This window comes from Oncorhynchus mykiss, chromosome 29 (genome assembly GCF_057628025.1).
Source record: "Oncorhynchus mykiss isolate SJ-2025 chromosome 29, ASM5762802v1, whole genome shotgun sequence".
NCBI classification, from domain to species: Eukaryota; Metazoa; Chordata; class Actinopteri; order Salmoniformes; family Salmonidae; genus Oncorhynchus; species Oncorhynchus mykiss.
In genome coordinates, this window is record NC_143050.1 from 45,265,921 (window position 1) to 45,291,360 (window position 25,440).

The 25,440-nt window shown below is 41.9% G+C and overlaps 1 protein-coding gene across 4 annotated transcripts; it reads right to left on the reverse strand.

The window, feature by feature from the left end:
- Positions 1–5,678: 5,678 nt before the first annotated feature.
- Positions 5,679–25,119, reverse strand: LOC110509519 (TBC1 domain family member 13). Of its 4 annotated transcripts, none has more exons than XM_090227336.1 (12): positions 24,530–25,119; positions 22,062–22,135; positions 21,934–21,974; positions 16,730–16,791; positions 15,938–16,037; positions 15,686–15,768; positions 15,291–15,450; positions 14,615–14,825; positions 13,127–13,290; positions 12,733–12,890; positions 11,684–11,741; positions 5,679–11,541 (listed from the first exon to the last, which is right to left on the reverse strand). In XM_090227336.1, exons 1-12 carry the CDS (start codon positions 24,550–24,552, stop codon positions 11,476–11,478), a joined length of 1,200 nt encoding a protein of 399 aa, XP_090083462.1. In that variant the 5' UTR covers positions 24,553–25,119; the 3' UTR covers positions 5,679–11,475. The 4 variants fall into 4 exon arrangements, with proteins under 4 accessions (XP_090083462.1, XP_021446110.1, XP_036823549.1 ...); XM_021590435.3 differs by having other exon boundaries at positions 12,733–12,893; XM_036967654.2 differs by having other exon boundaries at positions 24,996–25,062.
- Between the last annotated feature and the right edge of the window lie 321 nt (positions 25,120–25,440).

Consider the following 25,440-nt stretch of genomic DNA (forward strand, 5'->3'; position numbering starts at 1 on the left):
ACAACCCAAGGGGGGGCGCCAACCCAGACAGGAAGACCACGTCACTGACTCAACCCACTCAAGTGACGCTCCCCTCCTAGGGACGGCATGGAAGAAAACCAGTAAGCCAATGATTCAGCCCATGTAATAGGGTTAGAGGCAGAGAATCCCAGTGGAGAGAGGGGAACCTGCCAGGCAGAGACAGCAAGGGCGGTTCGTTGTGCCAGTGTCTTTCCGTGTGAACTCCTGGGCAAGACTACACTTAATCATAGGACCTACAGAAGAGATGAGTCTTCAATAAAGACTTAAAGGTTGAGACCGAATCTGCGTCTCTCACATGTGTAGGCAGACCATTCCATAAAAATGGAGCTCTATAGGAGAAAGCCCTGCCTCCAGCTGAGGCCTGCGTCTTGTGACCGTAGCGTAAGTGTAGGTATGTACGGCAGGACCAAATCAGAGAGATAGGGAGGAGCAAGCCCATGTAATGTGGGTTAGCAGTTAAACCTTGAAATCAGCCCTTGCCTTGACAGGAAGCCAGTGTAGGGAGGCTAGCACTGGAGTAATATGATCATATTTTTTGGTTCTAGTCAGGATTCTAGCAGCCGTATTTAGCACTAACTGAAGTTTATTTAGTGCTTTATCCGGGTAGCCGGAAAGTAGAGCATTGCAATAGTCTAACCTAGAAGTGACAAAAAGCATGGATTAATTTTTCTGCATCATTTTGGACAGAAAGTTTCTGATTTTTGCAATGTGACGCAGATGGAAAAAAGCTGTCCTTGAAACAGTCTTGATATGTTCTTCAAAAGAGAGATCAGGTTCCAGAGTAACGCCGAGGTCCTTCACAGTTTTATTTTAGACGAATGTACAGCCATTAAGATTAATTGTCAGATTCAACAGAAGATCACTTTGTTTCTTGGGACCTAGAACAAGCATCCCTGTTTTGTCTGAGTTTAAAAGTAGAAAGTTTGCAGCCATCCACTTCCTTATGTCTGAAACACAGGCTTCCAGCGAGGCAATTTTGGGGCTTCACCATGTTTCCATCATGTCGTCCCCTTATGCCATAGTTGGTACATTTCAATTGTCACCGTTATAGTGCAATTAAGGTATTGTTTAGTATAGTGGTTTTGCTGGCATATATCCCACTTTGTTTTTTTTCCCTACCAAGATTTACATGCTAAAATCGCCATTGGGCTTGATGTAGGTTTGTAGGTCTGGCAGGATAGTTGGTACGCTTTATACCTATACACATGGCTGGAATTCAAGAGTCCCCTGCGCTTTGGGAAAGGTGACAGATGTGTCCATTGCGCACACAGCTACCTGCTCTGGCAGATGCTTGGGCAGATGCCACGCAATTTCTCGTAACACTCTACAACTACTGCTTGCCCAAGTCAAAACATAAGATTGCCAATTTTACAAAAATATCAAAGTCTACATGGGCCTACTCCTGAGGTGCGCTCAGTTCACTTGCACGTTTGCTACATTGTGAAACAGTTTGTAGCCTACTGAACAACAGCTTTCCCCAAAACGTTCTTGAACACGCTTTTAGGTACGTTGGTTCCCATTTGGTGGGTATGGCGAGGTGTGGCTTGAAGCAACCAGTGACATTTTTAATGGGCAGAGGCCATGCTTACATTGTTCCACAACCCAGCCCCTCCCTGTTTTTCAACTGGTCATTCAGAACAGCGTCGTTTCCTTTCAAATGAACGTACCAGGGTGTAAAAATGTACTGAACGCAGCCCTGGAGCAGCACTTATGGTGCTTTCACGATAATTGGGAACTCTGAAAAAAACTGTTCAAATCATGATGTCAGTGATTTGAGGAAAGTCTAATCTCTAGAAAGATACCAGAGTTTCAAACTTGGAATTATGAGTTGGATGACGGTTCTAAATGATTTGTCCCAGTCTGAACTCATTTTCTTCCGAGCTGCCAGTTGTCTCGAACACACTAAAGTCAGATATCAGAGATTTCTGAGTTCCCAGTTGTTTTGAACGCAGCATTAGGCACTACAAGGATGATGTGAAGGACAGTGGTGGAAAAAGTAACCCATTTTCACACTTGAATAAAGGTAAAGATACCTTAAAAGAAAATGCCTCAAGTGAAAGTAAATGTCACCTAGTCACCTATTACTTGAGTAAAAGTCTAAAAGTATTTGGTTTTAAATGTACTTACGTATCAAAAGTAAAATTATAAATAATTAAGTACAATTTTCTTGTTTTTTAAATTTAAGGATAGCCAGGGACACAGTTCAACACTCAGACATAATTTACAAACAAAGCATTTGTGTTTAGTGAGTCTACCAGATCAGAGGCAGTAGGGATGACCAGGGATGTACTCTTGATAAGTGTGTGAATTAGCCAATTTTTCCTGTCCTGCTAAGCATTCAAAATGTAACGAGTACTTTTATGGGTGTCAGGAAAATGTAAGAAGTAAAAAGTATATTATTTTCTTTAGGAATGTAGTGGGGTAAAAGTAAAAGTTGTCAAAAATATAAATAGTAAAGTAAAGATACCCCAGAAAACGACTTAATAGTACTTTAAAGTATTTTTACACTACTGGTTAAAGGTAATGACAACCATGACGATAATCTATCATCGACTACAGAGGAACAACAATCATGGGCACATCAAGACATCATATTGCGCTTTCAAAACAACTGGGAGCTTGGAATTCACAATTTGTACATCTCCGACTTCCGACTTCATTGCGTTCAAGAACAACTGGGAAATCGGATTGAGGCCTCTTTCTAGAGCTCAGACTTTCCGACCTGAAGATCATTGACATTTCCCAGTTGTTTTAAACACAGCATAAAGTAACAGATTATCCATTATATTGACCAGATACTAGTGGCTTCAAAAATGGAAGTCACTGGCGGTCGGGACGAGGCAAGATCAGGTGGGACCATTCTAGCCATTGAGAGGGCTAGTTATCACAGCCACAAAGTCAACATTGGCTATACAGTAAAACAATTCGCAAAAACAAAAACGTTATGTTTTTTAAGGTTAGGGTTAATGTTGGGTTTTAAATCAAATTGTAATAAGACAAACTGTATAAATAGGCAGGGTTTGTGACTTTGTGGCTTGCTAGTGAAGACCAGGCACAACTCCGATATAAAGTATTTTTTCTCAAAGTTGCAGGGATGTCACATCATACCTATATTAGTACACTTGTAACAAACTAATAATTGCGAAACTTATATTTGATTAAATAAGCCACACGTAGAAAATAAGCCATTACATGATAACCAAATTCGACACTAATTGACCTCAATACAAAAACTCCTCACTTGATGAGCGAAAAAAACACCTGCTGGAGAAGACAGATTTTGGGCCCTTTTATCCTCTCGCTTCGTCTCTTCCTCTCTGCTATGGTGCAAGTGAGGGAGGGGTTCAGTCCCGGCGGCAGAACGAATCAATTGGACAGGCGGTTGATTTCCATAGAGAGGCACGTTTTTTCACGGGACCTCCTGTGTGCATGTGCTAGCCCAGTTTGCAATATTTTTAATGGCTGTAATAATAGCCTAAAGACCATAGGCAGCTCATGAATTTAAGGAAGCTTACAATTTATCCTACCATTTCTACCATCTGCGTGCCAGTTATTGTTTTTATATGCGCATTTTCGTGGAAAAGTTTAATTTCAATAATAACGTTTTGTTTCTCAAAATCATTGTCACGTGGTTAATCATAAAATCTGAAGTAAAATTATAAAAATCTAGGGTTTCGGTGACTTCATTGGCTGTGGTTGCTGATGCATATATGGTTGAATCATCAGCATACATGGATACACATTCTTTGTTTAATGCCATGTTAGCAAGTTATTGATTTCATGAACCTTATTTCTAAGGCTACATATATTATAATGGGCTATTTTCAGCCCTTTCCTGGGTAGCTTATCAGGGATAGATATCATATTGAAAAGAGCAGACAAAGCAAGAGAAAAAAATATATACATTCAGCAGTCCATTAATCAATTGGTGTGTGTGTGTGCTGCCGGGGGCTACGAACCCATAGGCTTGGCTCTCTCATCCCTTCCAGGCTTCTGGGAGGGAGGGTGGACAATGAGCCTGTCGTAGCGGATGTAAGCAATGTCCCCAGGTGCTCTGGCAGCTTTCATGGCTGGGAACAGTTCTTTCCTCTTCTGGCGCACAGCTTCAGAATAGTCCTCGTTGAGGAAGATATACGTTCCTCTCAAGTTCTTCAGTCTTTCCAGACCAACTACCTTGTCCTTGAACCTCAGGAACTTTAGCACTATTGGCCTGGGCCGGTGGTGGGTTTTCCAGTCCTGTGGGCGCACTCCACTCCAATCTTCCTGTGGTCCATCTTCAATTTTTCGGCGATCATTTCCCTCACTTTGTCCTCAGACTCCATCCAGGTCTCATGTGGAGATTCTGCAATTCCGTCCACAACCATGTTGTTTCGCCTTGATTGTCCCTCGAGATAGCAATGACAGATACATCAGACTATCATGGATTCACACACAGAACTGATGTCCTCTCTCAGTGACTTACAGATTTCTGTCATCTTGTCGTTCTCCTGTTTCAACTCGTCGAGCGGACCCTGGGAGAACTGCAAACTGTTCTTCAGGTCCTGGACCTCTCTGGTCAGGTCGTCCATTCTTTTATTAGTAGAATCCACAAGCATTTGGGATCTAGAAAGCCACAAACCCGGAACAATCCGCGGTCCCAGCCACAACAGCTAACCCCGTTGCGGACTGCGTTCAAGAACACCTCACTAGCTTGATGTCCAACTAGCTAGCAGCTAGGCTAACTGCGATGCTAAATAGCTCCTCAGGATCACTGGAAAGATACAAGCAGTCCCAGCAACTGATGCCAACTGCGTCGCGGGATCCAACATAAGAAGCTAGGTCATTGTATGGGCAGGCATAAGCTACGGACAACGAACACAATTTAATTTTAGCGATGGTAATTTGAAATGCACAGAGAAACCGTGATGAGATCCTGAGGCCCATTGTGAGGTCCATTCTTTTTTAAGGTATCTGTGACCAACAGATGCATATCTGTATTCCCAGTCATGTGAAATCCATAGATTAGGGCCTAGTGAATTTATTTAAATTGACTGATTTCCTTATATGAACTGTAACTCAGTAAAATCTTTGAAATTGTTGCATGTTGTGTTTATATTTTTGTTCAGTGTGTGTGTGTGTGTGTATGTATATGTGTATATACAGTTGAAGTCGGAAGTTTACATACACTTAGGTTGGAGTCATTAAAAATAGTTTTCAACCACTTCACACATTTCTTGTTAACAAACTATAGTTTTGGCAAGTAGGTTAGGACATCTACTTCGTGCATGACACAAGTAATTTTTCAATTGGAGGTACACCTCCAATTGACTCAAATTATGTCAATTAGCCTACCAGAAGCTTCTAAAGCCATGACATCATTTTCTGGAATTTTCCAAACGGTTTAAAGGCATAGTCAATTTAGTGTATGGTAACTTCTGACGCACTGGAATTGTGATACAGTGAATTATAAGTGAAATAATCTGCCTGTAAACAATTGTTGGAAAAATGACTTGTGTCATGCACAAAGTAGATGCACTAACCGACTTGTCAAAACTATAGTTTGTTAACAAGATTTAATGACTCCAACTTAAGTGTATGTAAACCTTCGACTTCAACTTTATGCATGCATTTATGCATGTATGTGTCACAGTGTAAATGTCAGGTACACCTCACAAATATTTTATTTAAACCGTAAATTAAACATTTATTGTGCATTTGCAAACACTGTAAAAACATATAGAATTTCCACACCCATACAAAAATGTATAATCATGCAATCATTTTTTTTGAGAACACACACACATGAAAAAGAACGCTTCTGATCCCTGCTTGAAAAAGCTACTTCAGTTTACGACATCCCTTCATCCAATGATGTCCAAGGCTCATATTTAATAACATGTCAGCAATAAAAAATAATTATTAGAAAGAGACAGAGTAAAGCTTGGCTTTAAGTAACCAGAGACGCTGGTGTTTTCCACCACACAAATACAAAACAATCAAGAAGAAAATGTATTTATATGCTAGAACATTCCTTCCGACTCACTTTCTCACTCATCCCACCCGCCTCCCTAAAAAAAAAAAGAAGAAAAGACTAAAATCATTCTCTTGCACTTTTTGTCCAGGCACATGTGAGATGAGCACCAAAAAAAAGCTACAAAAAAGTACTGCTACAAGTTTACAAGAGCCTGCATGCGTTTTTGAATTGAGTGAATTGAAATTCATGGTTTTGTCCTTTCAGCTCTGTGAACACAGACGAGGTAGGAGATAAGGACAGAAAATGAATAATGCTGAACCAAACATAATGGGTGTTGACTTGCTTTGCCCTTCAATAAATTCCTCTACAACAATTTGAGGGTCTTAAACCACTTCCTTTGTTCAGTTGCTTCCTTTATCTCATTTCCTTCATGTACACTGATCTGAGGACTTCTTAGAAGAAACAATATTGTGGAAACCTATCCGGTCTGTTCACCGATCAGCATAAGGAAAGAAGACATTACATGGCAAGGAAGGGATTCAACTCAGCCAATCCCTCCAGTTCGCCAGGGAAGATGTAGCTGGGATTAAGTCTCCCTTAGCTAAGAGCACTTCAAGCACAAATGATCAATCTAAACATGACATCCCTCTCTTCTCCAGTCTCTCCAATTGCACGAGCTATTAAACGGAAGGGGTGGGAGGAAGGAGTTTGTTTCAGAAACACTGGTTGTACCAGGACACCAACTCTTGTTGTTGGGTGAGAGAAGTGGCCATTTTGTCTGCATCACCCAGTTAGTCAACCAATCAGAATGATCATGACTGTAAACAAAAATAAAAGGTTGCTACGGTTTTTCACTGGACACCCTTTCGACTGGTAGCGCTTCTCTTAAATAAAGGATTTTAAAGTTAGCAGGAGAGCAGCTGAACTTTCTGACTGGTCAGTTGTCTGAAAATGGGCCATAATGTCATGATGCCCATCACCAAGAACCAGATGGACAAAGTTCACATGGCTTTTTTAAAGTCATTTTTATTGTGAAAGCAAATTACTCCCAAAAACCAAAACCAACTTTGAAAATGGTTGAACTACTAGTGTTCTACTTTTCCTAACCCACTTGTCTGCTATTCTTATACTTTGTATCGACTATGCATACTCTCCCTCTCTAGCCCTGTTATTCCACAATTATAGGAGCCTTTTGCCACATATAGGCTATACTGGCTCGCATCAAATGGTTGGCAGAGATGAGAGACCAGAGGCCGCGAGCTGCCTTCTGAAACTCGTCTCCATATTGCTGTAAAACAGATTTTGTTTGAAGTCCAGAAAGGCGAGAGCCATGGGAATGATGAAAGAAGGGGGGAAACAGAAAAACATAAATCACAATGGAGCAAGATAAGAATGAGAAAAAGATGGAGAACAATAAATCATTAAATCGTTGACAACAGACGTTTGTGAATTACAGGAAGATGAGACTATCCTTCTTTGTCATTCGTGAATCTCCAAGGGGGAATGTGTCACTGTTTATATACACAACGCCTTCAGAAAGTGTGCACAGCCCTTTACTTTTTCAACCTCGTATTGCTTGACAGCCTGATTTGAAAACAGATTCAATGTAGATTTTGTGTCACTGATCTACACACAACACCCCATCATTTCCAAGTGGATTTGTGTTAATAGAACACTCAATGAAAAGCTGAAATGTCTTGAGTCAATAAGTATTCAACCCCTTTGTTACACAAGCCTAAATAAGTCAGGAGTAAATGTGTGCTTAACAAATCACATAATAAGTGGCATGGACTCACTTTGTGCAATAATAGTGGTTAACATCATTTTTGAGTGACTACCTCATTTCTGTACCCCACACATACAATTAATTGTAAGGCCCCTCAAATCGAGTAGTTCATTTCAAGCATACACTCATCCACAAAGACCGGGGAGGTTTTTCAATGCCTCGCAAAAATGGTCTCCAATTGATAAAAAAAAAATCTAAATAAATACCCAGATGCTGAATTTCCCTTTAAGCATGGTGAAGTTATTAAGCTTTGGATGGTGTATCAATACACCCAGTCAATACAAAGATATAGGCGTCCTTCCTAGCTCAGTTGCCGGAGAGGAAGGAAACGGCTCAGGGATTTCACCATGAGGCCAATGGGGATTTTAAAACAGTTACAGAATGTAATAGCTGTGATAGGAGTAAACGGAGGATGGATCAACAACATTGTAGTTACTCCACAATACTAACCAAAATTACAGAGTGAAAAGAAAGAAGCCTGTACAGAATAAAAATATCCCAAAACATGCATCTTGTTTGCAACAAGGCACTTAAGTAATGCGGCAATAAATATGGTAAAGAAATTTACTCTTTGTATTCAGAACAAAAAGTTATGTTTGGGGAAAATCCAACACAACACTGAAAGCCACTCTCAGCAAAGGGTAAGCCAACATATTAATAACCATGATTTTGGAATGAGATGACCAGGTGTCCACATACTTTTGGTCATGTAGTGTTGTATCCCTTAATAACTCACTTTAGTTCAATAATGCTACATTGAATTATAGTTAGTCACAGACTGTTAATTTGTACCAATTCCTGCCTAGGGGATTTGTCAGTTGGAGGATACCATCTTGCCAATTAAATAGTGTTAGAATGTATAGTGCCTTCAGAAAGTATTCAGATCCCTTGACTTTTTCCACATCTTGTTACGTTACAGCCTTATTCTAAAAATGGATTAAATAAAAATAAATCCTCAGCAATCTACACACAATACCCTATAATGACAAAGTCGAAAACAGTTTTTTAGAATTTTTTGCAAATGTATTACAAATAAAAAAACAAATACATTATTTACTTAAGTATTCAGCCACTTTGCTATGAGACTTGAAGTCCTGTTTCTATTGATCATCCTTGAGATGTTTCTACAATTTGATTGGAGTCCACCTGTTGGAAATTCAATTGATTGGATATGATTTGAAAACACACACACCTGTCTATATAAGGTCCCACAGTTGACAATGCACGTCAGAGCAAAGACCAAGCCATGAGGTCGAAGGAATTGTCCACAGAGCTCTGAGACAGGATTGATCTAGGGAAGGGTACCAAAAAAATGTATGCAGCATTGAAGGTCCCCAAGAACACAGTGGCCTCCATCATTCTGAAAACGGAAGAAATTTGACCACAGAGACTCTTCTTAAAGCCGTCCGCGCGGTCAAACTGAGCAATCGGGGGAGAAGGGACTTGGACAGGGAGATAACCAAGAACCCAATTGTCACTAACAGAGCTCCAAAGTTCCTCTCTGGAGATGGGAGAACCTTCCAAAAGGACAACCATCTCTGCAGCACCCCACCAATCAGGCCTTTATAGTAGAGAAACAAGACTCTTTGGTCTGATGAAACCAAGATTGAACTCTTTGGCCTAAATGCCAAGCGTAACGTCTGGAGGAAACCTGGCACCATCCCTACGGTGAAGCATGATGGTGGCAGCATCATGCTGTGGGGATGTTTTTCAGCAGCAGGGACTGACTAGTCAGGATCGAGGCAAAGTTGAACAGAGCAAAGCACAGAGAGATCCTTGATGAAAACATGCTCCAGAGTGCTCTGGACCACAGACTGGGCCGAACGTTCACCTTCCAACAGGACAACGACCCTAATCACACAGCCAAGACAACGCAGGAGTGGCTTCGGGACAAGTGTCTGAATGTCCTTGAGTGGCCCAGCCAGAGGCCAGACTTGACCAAGATCGAACATCTCTGGAGAGACCTGAAAATAGCTGTGCAGTGTCGCTCCCCATCCAAACTGACAGAGCTTGAGAGGATCTGCAGAGAAGAATGGGAGAAACTCCCCAAATACAAGTGTGCCAAGTTTGTAGCGTCATACCCAAGAAGACAAGGCTGTAATCGCTGCCAAAGGTGCTTCAATAAAGTACTGAGAAAAGGGTCTGAATAGTAATGTAAATGTGATTAAACAAATGTATTTGCAAACATGTCTAAAAACCTGTTTTTGCTTTGTCATTATGGGGTATTGTGTGTAGATTGAGGGGGAAAAACCTTTTAATCAATTTTAGAATAAGGCTGGAACGTAACAAAATGTGGAAAAGGTTAAGGGGTCTGAATACTTTCCAAATGTACTGTAGACTGAAATGGATGGCGATACTAGGGAGTGCCAAGAAATCTGAAACGCAAACAGTAAAAAGGTAACTTTCGTGAGCTGTATCATAATCATAATGATTAAATTATCATTACAAAGCAAGACATTCTCTGTGTACTTAACAAAGTATCACATTATTATGTAGGTCCTACAGTTTGAAAAGGTACATTTCAATGGTGTATTAACTTTGTGGTAACTGGTAACTGAGACCAAAAAAACAATAACACATTAAATGTTAGTGATTTTCAGTTGTCAGCTCTGTTATCTGTCAATTCCATTATCTGAGTACAGAAATGTTATCATAGCATTTTAATGTCATTAATTATACATATTTAGTTATTATCATCAATAATTTGTTCTCTCTAATTATCCAACAGTATGCAGAGCAAAATGTGTTATTCTTCACTTAACATGCCATTAATGTTCAATTTATTATGCTTTACATGTGAACCACTTTTTTAATGCGACCAGAAATTACTCACAATATATTAAGAAATTACTCAAAAGATATTAAAAACTTGAATGCCCAATTTAATCTGACTGTTTTGTTTGCAAAGTAATGCCCTTACAATAAAATAGACCATCATCATCATCACTGTATCAATTTCCCCCTAAGACTAGATTTAAGACAATCAAGGGTTCATTTGTTTTTTCATTAGCTTTTGGGCTAACGTATAAGCATGCACTTTGGGTTAGTGAGTAAGGTACAGGTTTCACACCCCATTCATTTGATACCAACATTTTGCAAACATACATAAATATTGGAGATTCAAGTGGCTGGCTTTAAACTGGCCAGACTGAGTTTAACCGAAAACAAACAGAGGACCTTCACGTTTCAATTGCCCATTACCAAAGGCATATGATCCTAGTTACAATCTATACTAATTTTTTGTTGTTGTTAGACTTTACACGATAGTATTACATTTCGTCTTTCGTAAGAGCTCCACAATAAAAAATAACCATGTTCAAAAATAAACAAAGTGAAAGAAAAAAAACATACTATTAAAATAACCTAGGAGTGTTATAATAGCACTGACAAACGTTATAATGACGCTGTTGTATGGGTAACTGGTTTCTCTGCTTCATATATGTAGATTGTCATTTTTTTCAAGTGTTCAGTGCAAAAATAAATAGCTTGAGCCCACACACCCTCTCTGAGAGAGTGGAAATACTGTCGGGCCGTGAGAGTGAGACAAGAAGACTAAGTATTACGTTTGGTTGCTTTGAGGAAACCGTGCACCACCCCGGCACCAGGTGGCTTCCTCTCCCTCCCAGGGTGAAATGGGGCCTTGTTGTCACCTAGGGTTACCAGTTTCTATGGTGCATCCCCCAAATCCAGGAAAGGGAGATAGGGGGAGGGGTGGCTATGAGCCACCCTGAAGCTCCTTGGCCTTGGCCAGGATGGTGTGGACATCTGAGATGGGGTAGTCCTGAAAAAGAACATGGACAATCAGTCAAATGTCAAATAAAACCTCCTTAGTTGCCCAAGCATGACCTATATTGGCCCCACTACTTGGATAGAGCCTACTACTTCTATCCACTACTTGGATAGAGCCTTTTAGATGGTCTTACCTGCAGCAGTCTCATGTTGACCGTGAAGTCTCCTGCCAGCAACTGATCTCGAATCAGTCTGAAACCACACAGGACAAGCATGCCAATGACAGAAATAACAAACATAACACATTATATGGTAAGATCAAATTCCTATCCAAATCCATCCAAATTCAAGTCAATTCAGGAATTGCATTGCATTGCATTCCTAAATAAAATCAACAGACTTAGGGAATTGGGTATGGGGTCCATCTGGAGTTATGGACACGGGTTTGTCCAGGGGGTAGTGGTTCATTGCTGGGCAGGACAGAAGGGGGAACTGTTAGGAAATTTATGAATAATGACTAAACAATGTGTACATTTAAATAGAACTATAACTAACTCAACTCTACCATGTTTTACAATATCTGATTAATAATGTTAGTTCATAAGAAAGAGGTTATGTAGCATGGATAAGGGGTAATTGGAAATGATAACCATTGTGGAAGAAGGAATGTATGTGTGTGTGTCTAAAGTAAGCAAAGAGGGTCATTAACCTATGTTTGAACCGACTCAGCTATAACTCTGTGGCGATAAAATAAGACAGCGAGAGCCCCTCCAGGTTTTCCCTATCTGGGGGGGGACTGGAACTGTCTGCTAAGAGGTAATAAACTATGGTGAGACTTCAGGAGTTAATCTAGGTATAGTGTGTCAGGTATGTGCGCTAGTGAGTTGGAATGAACTTTTGAACCTGCTTTGTCCTGGTCGAGAGGAGGAGAGACATTTTATAACCTATGACGTCATATGTGATATATAAACTGTTGTACATGGTTCTATGAGCAGCGCTCCGAGAATAAATACTATTGGCTAATTTTGATAGACCTATGACGTCATATGTGATATATAAGCTGTTGTACATGGTTCTATGAGCAGCGCTCCGAGAATAAATACTATTGGCTAATTTTGATAGACTCTGTCCATTTTATGCAAATAAGGATCTTACAAATTCTTAGAAACAGACAGAGTGATTTCAATTGAATTGGTTAATGAACACATTTGGGAATTATTAAATTCCTTTAACAGGAACTCACACGAGCATGGCGCAGCAGACCAGGATGAGGAAGTCGAAGCGGTCCTGGTCGGAGAAGAGCGTGTCCCAGATGCGGATGACGTCGGGCAGGAGGAACTCCTGGGACAGCAGCAGGGTCAGCCAGCGGAAGGTGAAGTACTGTGGCTTGATGTTCTGCTCCTGCTGTTAGAAAGAAGGGAGGAAGGGAGAGAGAGAGGTTGAAAAATTTAACTAGCCTCCATCATTATTACAAACAAAACATTATCCCACTAAATGAAGTCATTTAACTAAATCCAACACACTTTTTGTAATTACATGAGAAAAATAAATAAATGTGCACCTTATACAAAATCTACCCCCCTAGGGAAAGGGCCTAGGGATGGTTTTGGGACTGGGCCCAAGAGGCCTTTTCTCACCAGTTTCATATAGAGGTCCATGTCCTTCTCCTTGAGCATGGAGTAGACGCTCTCCATCTTGTAGGTGATGCCGCACTGCGAGTCGTCCAGGCTCTTGATGAACATGTCCCGGTTCTCTGACATCAGGTTGGTGAAACAAAAGAAGGTGTCTGCCTCGGCGTGCTCTGATTGGTTGGACAGGCAAATCAGTCAGTCGATCAATCATGCCCTACCTAGTGTCAATTGTGTCTGTCTGTTCAACGCCTGCCAGTCATTCAAATATACTATAGACAGTAACCATGTTTCCATCAACAGTTTTTTTGCAAGTAAAGTAATACCATATAAAAACAAATCAAGACAGCCGTGATGGAAATAGGAAGTGTCGGTACAATTTCAAAAATGTCAGTCCTCCCGAGTGGCGTAGTGGTCTAAGGCTTGGCTGGGTTTTGGAGGACGCATGGCTCTCGACCTTCACCTCTCCCGAGTCCGTATGGGAGTTGTAACGATGGGACAATTGGATACCACGAAATTGGGGAGAAAAAGGAGTAAAAAAGGACAGAAAATGTGTTCGTTTGACATTGTGGGATCGTTTTGTGTCTGTAAAATTAATTATGCGACAAATTGGGGTGAAAACAATTTCTTGTGCAATTGTTGATAGAATAGTTGAGGTAGATTTGCAGTCACGCGATGCTATGTTGTGTAGTGGTCCGACTACGACTTGAAAAAGCATGCCGTTTATTAGGCTACAGATGAAATAAGTTATGACGTACTTCATAGAATGGTGAATGTACACAGTGATGAGCTCGATGCTCAATTCCAATAAATATCCCGGGTCTTAATTTGTATGTTAGTGACATGATGGTCGGTGATTAGCATCCAATTAACAAATAAGAATGATCTTGATCTTATCCATCTCATCATACACCCTAACCTGTCCACTTTATCAGTGAACTGTTGTCTAGAGAGAAGACTCGGCAAGTTTGCCGTTTAATTGCCAACAATTTGTAATAAAACCATAGATAGAGTGGAAAATGCCATGGAAACATACTGAACTTGTTTTTTATTCGTTGAGAACTTTAGAGCAAGTGGTTTTTATGTGCATTACGTCATCACACATAGCCTTTTTAAGAATATTTGCATGAAAATCTGATTGGACTGAAATCTAGCTAGTGTGCCACCTCAAAAAAAAAAACTTCTTTAGAGGTGGCACAATAAATATCTGTAGATGAGATGGGAAGCATATGAAATGTTGGCCATCCCTCATTTGTCCTGTAGGTGGCAGTGCTGACTCAGCTTGATCCATTGCGTCACAGAACATTAGAATTCTGTTGCAGAAACCAGGGGAATGGGACTAAAATAGGGAAGTAGATGCAGGCAGCAGCAGATTGGGCTGATGTTTGTGTTTAATACAATAGGAATTTATTTGTTCATCTGCACTAGAGATGAAAATGTGCCTTCTGCTATGCTCCCAAAATACACACGCACGAACACATCCCCTCCCGCACCCACCTTTCCACTCGTTGTTGGGGTCGGTGGCAAAGGTGTAGTAGATAGGGCCCACCACCTCGTTCATGCCTTGCACGTAGGCGATGCCCGGGTTGAGCTTGGCGTAGATGAACAGGATTCGCTCCACCACCTCCCAGTGTGCCTCGCAGCCGCTGGGCAGCACCTCGTACTCGTTGGACGGGTACAGGTTAAGGGCCTTGCCCGGGGAGCTCACCTGGAGATGGGGAGCGGAAAACAGAGGGAAGAATTAGGACCGGATGAGAAACCAGTCCTAGTTCTGAAAGCAGTTGAAGCACTACAGCTCTCGGCCATAGAAGACCATTGGAGGGGCATCCAGTCAATTGTTATGGGATGGAAGTGGACACAAACTTAAAACACCCATAAGTAAAATAAAGGTTATCGACCCATCATCGTCAAGCCAATACACTCACCTGGACCTTGCAGTACACACGCACCACTGCATGCACATCATGACTGCATTGCTTAAAGCAGGAGAGTGGCATTGAACATAACACAGGGTGGTAGAGTCAGCCCATCTGAATAGTGTTTCCCCTGGCATTACCGAAACAAGGTTACCCTGCTGCCTCCGGAAGTGGAGGCATTAACATTGACAGACCAATATGTCTGTTCATACACATAAAAACCAAAAACGCACACGACTCCCCCGCCTCTCACTCACATTGGTGACCCCGCTGCGGTTGCGGTCCACAGTTTGGGCCTTGAGGGTAGTCTGTTCCACACGGCGCCTGAGTGTCTCGTAGTCGTTCTGGGGGTCCAGGATCAGCTGGCAGGGGTAGCCTGTTGGCCGCTGGAAGAACGCCATGTCGGGGTACAAGCGCCTGCCGTCATGAAATACACTGGTTAGTGTATTCCTATGTGGAACATAAGGCTTCCACGAGAGAGCCACTGCTTCCAATCTTCTGCTTTTTTGGAGATGGTATTACATGACTGGGTACTGGAATACATGAATAGACTAGAATCATCAGTTAAGATGCTCTAAAGGATGAGTGACTTAAAATACATGGAGATGCACCAAAGAACTACCTAGCTGGTTGCCCAGGCAGTCAGACCTACCGAACATCTTTATCAATCTGTAGCAGCACCTCATTGTCTCTGAAGTAGTTGTTCCACTTGCTGTCTGGGTTGGGGTTGAGAGGCTGAGAGAGCGGGACAGATAGAAATAGAGCATGTTTAATGAATGTATGGGAGACTGATCTGTGAAAAATCATATATCCATTGGCTCAGACAGTCCAGTAGTGTGTATCAGAGTAGGAAATGTTAATATGTTGAGGGCAAAAAAATAGGGAGAGGAGAAGGGAAACTCACGTGGTCCTCCATAGTCACGTCCTCTCTGGAGAGGCCCAGGTTGGCCTTAGCGATGCCTGGTTGGATGATCATCTCCTTTAGGAACTGGGAGTACACCTCCCTGTGGGTCACAAATACATACAATCATCTCTATGCCTGTGGGTAACCGCAAGAGACTGAAACGCCTAGTAGTTTCCTTTAAGGAGTTCAATTTGACTTGATTTTGACTTTGGGGTGAAAAGTCCTCAAAGATACAGCCATGATATCATGGAGACACCAACATATTTCTTATACTGACCCAATTCGCTCTGGTTTACATGAATTGACTAGGGGCTAGGCATTGTTTCTTGACAGGGCCAGTAAAGGCAGGATCAACCAAACACTTGAAGTATTTGAAGTATTTGAATAATGTCAGGGATGAGCCAATAGAAGCAGCAGACAAGCATGACTCATCATCACCATCACTGTTTCCCGGGCCGAGCAGACCTGATATAGCTGACCGGTGCTGGGTGTTGTGTTTTAGAGTGAGATTTTAAATCGGTCAGGTTCCATTATGACTCAGCTGTTTGTCTAGAAATACTCAAATCTGAGGGATTCAAAAGTAAACTCCAGTGGGACAGGAGGGATATACTTGACTAAGAACTGGTTAGCTACCAAGGTATAATTCAGGCAAAGATGGAAGGACACACACAGTGGCTAAGTCTTGAGCAGTAGATGTTTTCATGCACTTTATACACAGAGTACAAAACATGTCCATTAATCTCCTCCTGTTGATAAAGAGGAGTCCACCAGCACTGTTGGAGACATTTGTACCTCTGCTTTTTGAGGAAGGACTCCCATATCATCTGGTCCAAAGGCAGGTAATTGAGCAGGACCTGGAAACATTGAAGCAAGTCATTAGAAATGTGAATCCCAACCCTTCACAGAAACGGTTAGAACAACAGGCTTAAACTAATACTAAATCTAAGGCTAATGCAACATACTGTAGATCAGGTGTCAAACAAAAGGTCTGCGGGCTGAATCCTGCCCGTGACACATTTCCATCCAGCCCGCGCAATTACTTGGGTTGTCAATTCATTTTGGCCCGCCTCCATACCAACCCGATGCACTGCATTGCAAACGTGCTGCACGCCAAAAGGCGTTGGCCACAGACACACTCCTCCTCCCAGATCCACACACAAGCCAGTGCGCTGCATCATATCGTCACTAATGGCACTGACCAAAAAAAGTGATAAAATAAAGCATTCACACGTGGGTACACCTTACTACTAAAGGACAATGAGTCAACAGTTGAGTCAACTACTTCAGGAAATTACAGCCTGATGCACTCGCATCCGTGAATTCAATGTTAATAAAGCTACTTTTGTGTGTCCCGTTTACAGCGGGCAGCGGAGGGAAAGTGTACATAAACTGTACAGACACATGCCATGGTCCTAGGCTACTAAAATGTTGCAGTCTGGCTTCGGTTTTTAAAGCTTGACAATGAATTCCAGAAAACTAAACTTGCAACACAACACCATGCAATGAGAAACATTACAGCAACATTTGAACAGTAGCCTAGACTCAATTACAAGAAGTCAATGTGCGGGGGTAAAGGTTAGTCAAGGTAATTTGTACATGTAGGTAGGGGTGAAGTGACTATGCATAGATAATAAACAGTGAGTAGCAGCAAGGTAAAAACAAATGGAGGGGGAGGGTGTCAATGTAAATAGTCTGGGTGGCCATCTGATTAATTGTTCAGCAGCCGTATGGCTTGGGGGTTGAAGCTGTTAAGGAGCCTTTTGGTCCTAGACTTGGCGCGCTGGTATTGCTTGCCGTGCGGTAGCAGAGAGAACAGTCTATGACTTGGTTGACTGGAGCCTTTGACAATTTTTTGGACCTTTCTCTGACACCACCTAGTATAGTCCCTGGATGGCAGGAAGCTCGGCCCCAGTGATGTACTGGGCTGTAGACACAACCCTCTGTACCGCCTTCCGGTCAGGATGCTTTCGATGGAGCAGCTGTGGGACTTTGAGGATCTGGGGACCATTGCCAAATCTTTTCAGTCTCCTGAGGGGGAAAATGTGTTGTTGTGCCCTCTTCACAACTGTCTTGGTGTGTTTGGACCAGGATAGTTTGTTGGTGATGTGGAATCCAAAGAACTTGAAACTCTCGACCCGTTCCACTTGAGTCCTGTCGATGTTAATGGCGGCATGTAGGGCCCTACTTTTCTTATAGTCCACAATCAGTCGGTGATCTGGCCTATGACTGTTGTGTCGTCAGCAAACTTAATGATTCGAATTTGGCCACGCAGTCGTGGGTGAACAGGGAGTACAGGTGGGGACTAAGCACGCACCCGAGGGGCCCGTGTTGAGGATCAGCGTGGCAGATGTGTTGTTGCCTACCCTTACCACCTGGGGGCGACCCGTCAGCAAGTCCAGGATCCAGTTGCAGAGGGAGGTGTTTAGTCCCAGGGTCCTTAGCATAGTGATGAGCCTTTTGGGCACTATGGTGTTGAACGCTGATCTGTAGTCAACAAACAGCTTTCTCACATAGGTGTTCCTTTTGTCCAGGTGGGAAAGGGCTGTGTGGAGTGGAATTGAGACATCTGTGGATCTGTTGGGGCGGTATGCGAATTGGAGTGGGTCTAGGGTTTCTGGCATGATGGTGTTGATATGGGCCATGACAAGCCTTTCAAACCACTTCATGGCTACCGAAGTGAGTGCTACGGGGCGTTAATCATTTAGGCAGGTTACAGTCGCAATTTTGGGCACCTGGGACTATGGTGGTCTGTTTGAAAAGTAGGTATTGCAGACTCGGTCAGGGAGAGGTTGAAAATGTCAATGAAGACACTTGCCAGTTGGTCTGCGCATGCTTTGAGTACACATGGCTTGTTACGAACTGTGTGAAGACCATTTCTTCCTAACAAAGACCGTAATTCATTTGCCAGAATTTTACAAAATGATGACATAACATTGAAGGTTGTGCAATGTAACAGCAATATTTAGACTTAGGCTTGCCACCCGGAACGGTTCCGTATTTCACTGAAAGAATAAACGTCTTGTTTTCGAGATGAGAGTTTCCAGATTTGACCATATTAATGACCTAAGGCTTGTATTTCTGTGTTTATTCTAATTAAGTCTATGATTTGATAAAGCAGCATGACTGAGCGGAGGTAGGCAGCAGCAGGCTCGTAAGTATTCATTCAAACAGCACTTCAATGCTTGAAGCACAGCGCTGTTTATGACTTCAAGCCTATCAACTCCAGAGATTAGGCTGTCAATACTATAATGCCTATAAGAACATCTAATAGTCAAAGGTATATGAAATACAAATGGTATTGAGAGAAATAGTCCTATAATAACTACAACCTAAAACGTCTTACCTGGGAATATTGAAGACTCGTGTTAAAAGGAACCACCAGCTTTCATGTGTTCTCATGTTCTGAGCAACAAACTTAAATGTTAGCTTTTTTACATGGCACATTTTGCACTTTTACTTTCTTCTCCAACACTTTGTTTTTTCATTATTTAAACCATATTGAACATGTTTCATTATTTACTTGAGACTAAATAGATTTTAATGTATTATATTAAGTTAAAATAAAAGTGTTCATTCAGTATTGTTGTAATTGTCATTATTACATATATAAAATCGGTATCGGCTTGTTTTGGTCCTCCAATAATCGGTATCGGCGTTGAAAAATCATAATCGGTCGACCTCTAATCTGCGTCATCTGACCACTTCTGTATTGATCTAATCTGCGTCATCTGACCACTTCTGTATTGAGCGAGTCACTGGTACTTCCTTCTTTAGTTTTTGCTTGCAAGCAGGAATCAGGAGGTTAGAATTCTGGTCAGATTTGCCAAATGGAGGGCGAGGGAGAGCTTTGGATGCGTCTCTTGTGTGTGGAGAGTTGTATTTCTCCTCTGGTTACACATGACATGCTGGTAGAAATGAGGTCAAACGGATTTAAGTTTGACTGCATTAAAGTCCACGTCCACTAGGAGCGTTGCTTCTGGATTTATCTTTTTCTTGTTCGCTTATGGCCTTATACAGCTCGTTGAGTGGGGTCTTAGTGCCAGCATCGGTTTGTTGAGTGCCAGCATCGGTTTGTGGTGATAAATAGATGGCTACGAATAATATAGATATGAACTCTCTTGGTAGATAGTGTGGTCTAGAGCTTATCATGAGGTATTCTACCTCAGGCGAGCAATACCTCATGACTTCTTTAATATTAGACATGGGGCACCACCAGCAGTTACTGACAAATAGACACACACCCCCACCCCTCGTCTTACCAGACATAGCTGCTCTGTCCTGCCAAGAAAAGGAGAAGCCAGCCAGCTCTGTATTGTCCATGTTATCATTCAGCCAAGTCTCGGTGAAACATAAGATACAGTTTATAATGTCCCGTTGGTAGGATAGTTTTAATCGTAGAGCGTCCAGTTTGTTTTCCAATGATTGCACGTTGGCCAATAATACGGAGGGTAGTGGTGGTTTACTCACTCGCCAATTAATTCTCACAAGGAACCCAGACCTCCGCCCCCTGTATTTCCATATTTTCTTCACATGAATGATGGGGATTTGGGCCTTGTCTTGACAAAGCAGTATATCCTTCGAGTCAGACTCATTAAAGAAAACTTATTCGTCCAGTGTGAGGTGAGTAATCGCTGTTCTGATGTCCAGAAGCTCTTCTCGGTCACAAGAGACGGTAGCAGCAACATTATGTACAAAATAAGTTACAAAAAACTGGAAAAACAAACAAAATAGTAGTTTGTTAGGAGCCTGTAAAACAGCAGCCATCCCCTCCAGCGCCATTATCATCTACAAATTGAGCTCAGGTGCATCCTGTTTCCATTGATCATCCTTAAAATGTTTCTACAACTTGGAGTCCTGTGGTAAATCCAATTGTTTGGACATGACCTGGAAAGGCACACACCTGTCTATTTAAAGCTTCACAGTTTACAGTGCATGTCAGAGTAAAAACCAAGCCATGAGGTCGAAGGAATTGTTTGTAGAGCTCCGAGACAGGATTGCGTCGAGGCACAGATCTGGGGAAGGGTACCAACATTTTTCTGCAGCATTGAAGGTCCCCAAAAGACAGTAGCCTCCATCATTCTTAAATGGAAGAAGTTTGGAATCACCAAGACTCTTCCTAGAGCTGGCCGCCCGGGCAAACTGAGGGGAGAAGGGCCTTGGTCAGGGAGGTGACCAAGAACCCAATTGTCACTAACAGAGTTCCAAAGTTCCTCTGTGGAGATGGGAGAACCTTCCAAAAGGACAACCATCTCTGCCGTACTCTAATCCGGCCTTTATGGTAGAGTGGCCAGAAGAAAGCCACTCCTCAGTGAAAGGCACATGACAGCCCGCTTGGAGTTGGCCAAAAGGCACCTAAAGGACTCTCAGACCATGAGAAACAAGATTATTTGGTCTGATGAAACCAAGATTGAACGTTTTGGGCTGAATGCCAAGCGCCACATCGAAGAAACCTGGCACCATCCCTACAGTGAAGCATGGTGGTGGCAGCATCCTGCTGTGGGGATGTTTTTCAGCGGCAGGGACTGCAAAGTACAGAGAGAGATTATTGATGAAAACTTGCTCCAGAACGCTCAGGATCTCAGATTGGGGCGAAGGTTCACCTTCCAACAGGACAACGACCGTAAGCACACAGCCAAGACAACAAACAAGTGGCTTCGGGACAAGTCTCTGAATGTCCTTGAGTGACCCAGCCAGAGCCAGGAGAAACTCCCCAAATTCAGGTGTGTCAAGCTTGTAGCATCTTACCCAAGTAGACTCAAGGCTGTAATCACTTCCAAAGGTGCTTCAATAAAATACAGAATAAAGGGTCTGAACACTTATGCAAATTTGATATCAGTTTTGTTGCTTTGTCATTATGGGGTATTGTGTGTAGATTGATGAAAAATTATTTCATCAATTTTAAAATAAGGCTGTAGAGTAACAAAATGTGAAAAAAGTCAAGGGGTCTGAATACTTTCCGAATGCACTCTGTCTATTAAAGAGCTGGAGTAACTCACTTTCCAGCAAAGTGCACGGATGCCTCCTTCAAACGGGATACCTGGAGAGAGATAGGAAACATGAAAATGTGTTAAAAACAATGTAATTTTCCATATTTTATTATGGTGAAAGCAAAGTTCTTGCTTACCGCTGAAGCAAAGTTCCCGAAGCACCTTTAAGTCAAGCTTATCTTCACTCAAGGCCACCTTGAACTCCTGGATTCTTCATTTGCACAAGAAAGGGAAAAATAACATCTCAAAGTAGGTTGTGTTGAAAGAGGCATATTGTTTGTTGCATTCATGGTAGATCATAAAAGAATGTCTCCCATCGAGAATGAGGAAGGTAACATTCCTATAATGCCTTGTTCAGATTATTACACATGCAGCAGACAGACATAAACAATATAGGACTGGGTGTTCTGATTGGGTAGACTAATATGTTTACTGTGACAACCACAAATAAAGGAGGAGGAAATGTTTCAAAAGATTGCAAAACACATTATTTTGTGTCACAATCTACAAAGGGCTGCACGGTTCCATTTGTTTACCTTGTGCATTGACTGTGTGTGTGTGTGTGTGGGGGGGGGGGGGGGTCAAATCATGTGCCCAGAAAAGGGGGGGGGGGGGGGGTGATCAAAATACCCTCCCCCTAACTTGGTACCTATAGCCATAGACACCCATAGCAACATCGTTAAGTAGTTCAACTTCCACCCTAGACAACTGCTAAGTATACAATCTTTGACTTTCTGATTTACCAACACAACCTGCTCCAACTGTTCTTATGGTACAACATAACATACTCAATGGAGGGACTTGGTCAAAGTACCCCCTTATTGTTTTGTAACAGTGCTGAATTACTCATTCAAACTGCAGTACTGCCACTAGCCTATTCACTGAAATATCCATCTTACAGCTGGACTGCATGGAGACAGTGACACCTATGTGCTCCCATGATCAATGTGGGCTGTCCTGCTGTTATGATCAGCTGACTATCCAGCCAAATAACAGGACCCATTGATGTGGTGGTTAGGCTACATTACCACTACCAGGAAAAGTATTGATTCTCCCAGAGGAACTCAAAATAGATCGGGCGGACTGATTGTGAATGATTTAGCCTTAAAAAACTCAAAGGCCTAGACTATACAGCAGACAGTAGGTTATAGGCTACAGCAGGTCTTATAGAAAGAAGTGTGTGTAGAACTTAAAGGATTGGCTATTCAGCGATTCAACATCAGAGAGTTGTGCCCATTCTTAAATACACCATATCTGTGATATTCAGATTTTGTTCTAAACTACAGAACCAAATAAAAAGTTACTTGATTTCAATCTAGTATGCCTTTCTCCTGTAATAGCAATTTCTCTTTCCTATTCTCTTTCCTTGACTTCACCGGCAGCTACATCCTGTTTGTCATGGCTCTCTGGAAAACTGCAGATGATCAGCAAAGTTACTCAGCTTGGAGCTATTCAAAGGGAAAACAGTTCATCTGTTTTTTTATCAAACACCAGTGCTCGCTCACGAGACACCAACCCTGACCTCAGATCATTAACAAACACCAGGCAAAAGTGCTTTGCTGTCACAGTTAAACCATAACTTTGATTGCCCTTCATAACATTGGATCCAGTCTTTTCCTGGAACAAGAAAGCCCAGAAGCATGAGTGAATAGTAGCCTAAACGCCAGGGAAGCTTTATAATGAGTAACCTTCAGCTTCTTGCAACTAAGCCTTGCAGCAAAATGTCAGCCATCAAAGAAAATAGGTTACTGTAGTAGGCATTTGAACCGTTTTATTTACAAAGATTCTGCATTTTCTTGGCTACTGTTTGATACTGCCAAATAGCGGAAGTGTAAATATATTTAATACAAGTGAATTAGTGCGTCCTGCTTTGAACTGCCCTTGTCTCTCAAGAATTTCAAAGGATGTCCTGTTAGTATGTCCATTGCATAGGCCAAATGTTATGCAATAGGCTATATAGCAACACTGCATCTTGAGTAGACTAGTTTGTACTTCTCCCTGTATTTGGGGCTTATAATTAACATGAAGTACAATACAACGCACAGGTTTGACTGTCTCCAGTTTGTTTTGATCATTTGATCAGTGGAGAATGTGTGCATGATGTTAGCAACATTGCTTAGTTGCATAATTGCATATGATGAATTAGGTAGCTAGCAGCAGTTCTGCATTATCTCTTAGTCCTTCATAATGTTTGCCACTACATCGTTCATTAACACCTCGAATGAAATGCTCCTTTAGGGAGTGGACTGCTTGAGCCTATGAATGAGCCAGCTAGCTTGAGCAGATAGCTAGGAAACATGTTTTCCATTCAAGCGGATTGGAATTTAAAAACATTGTCTGCAGTGTAGTACAGGTCAATGAAGCTGACATTTTCCTCGATGTTGCTAGCAGATGATTTCCCATTTCCTCGAAACAACGCAATGGGCAGAGGTGGCTAGTTAACGTCAGCCCACAGGGCTTTCAGAGTCCACCACCTCATAATCCACGACCAATTACAGTGAACGCATCGCATGACATTTACGGTAGACAAACATAGCTAGATCACATTTAATCGAATGTGTTATTATGGCCTACTTTCCACGTATAAATCAAATCTACAGCTCACCTGATTCTGTAAGAACTAGACATGTTGGATGAATCCAAAAGCAAGACCCGTGTGCCACAAGAAAAATACTCCGGTGGTGAAACATCCGCAACGAGACTTGGGAAAGATTACTTTGCTGTTTGCTTTCAGATCTCAACTGCCAATTTCATTTTTAAAAAAGCAGGTGTATTTCTCTTGCAATCAAACTTCTAAAAGTTTGACTGAAAATATGAACATTAATATTTGAAAACCACTATTTCCGACGGTTCTCTCACTGTAAACTACATCAGCATTTGGCAGCGAGGGATGATCTTAGAGTTTAAGGACGCAAGGGGGCTGGCTCCATGTGACCTACAATCCCGACGCTCTGTTTTAACGTTTAAAAACGTTAATAATCCTCGCTTGCGATATGGTTTTGGAACCCTTTGGAACTTAACTTTCATACCAGCGAGAGAAAAAATATTTCAAATACAAAAGATACACTTACTGTACGCAGTTTAGCAAAGTTGCACCCAGGATGTATTTCAATTGGACCATTCCACATTTTCGGTCGGAAGTGTGAGTTACTAAAAACACAACCTGTTGCAACTTCGCTAAACTGCATATAGCGTGCAGAAAAGGGCTAGAGGGGCCCACATATATAAAAGTACTCATAATGTCTCTTATGCAGAGGCTGCAAGGCAGAATGGTGAACTATTAGGCAGAATGGTGGAGATAATAGGGTTACTCCTGGAATAAGTGGAATAATAGGGTTATTCCTGGAATAAGTGAAATAATAGGATTACTCCTGGAATAAGTGGAATAATAGGGTTACTCCTGGAATAAGTGGAACAATAGGGTTACTCCTGGAATACGTGGAATAATAGGGTTACTCCTGGAATAAGTGGAATAATAGGGTTACTCCTGGAATAAGTGGAATATTAGGGTTACTC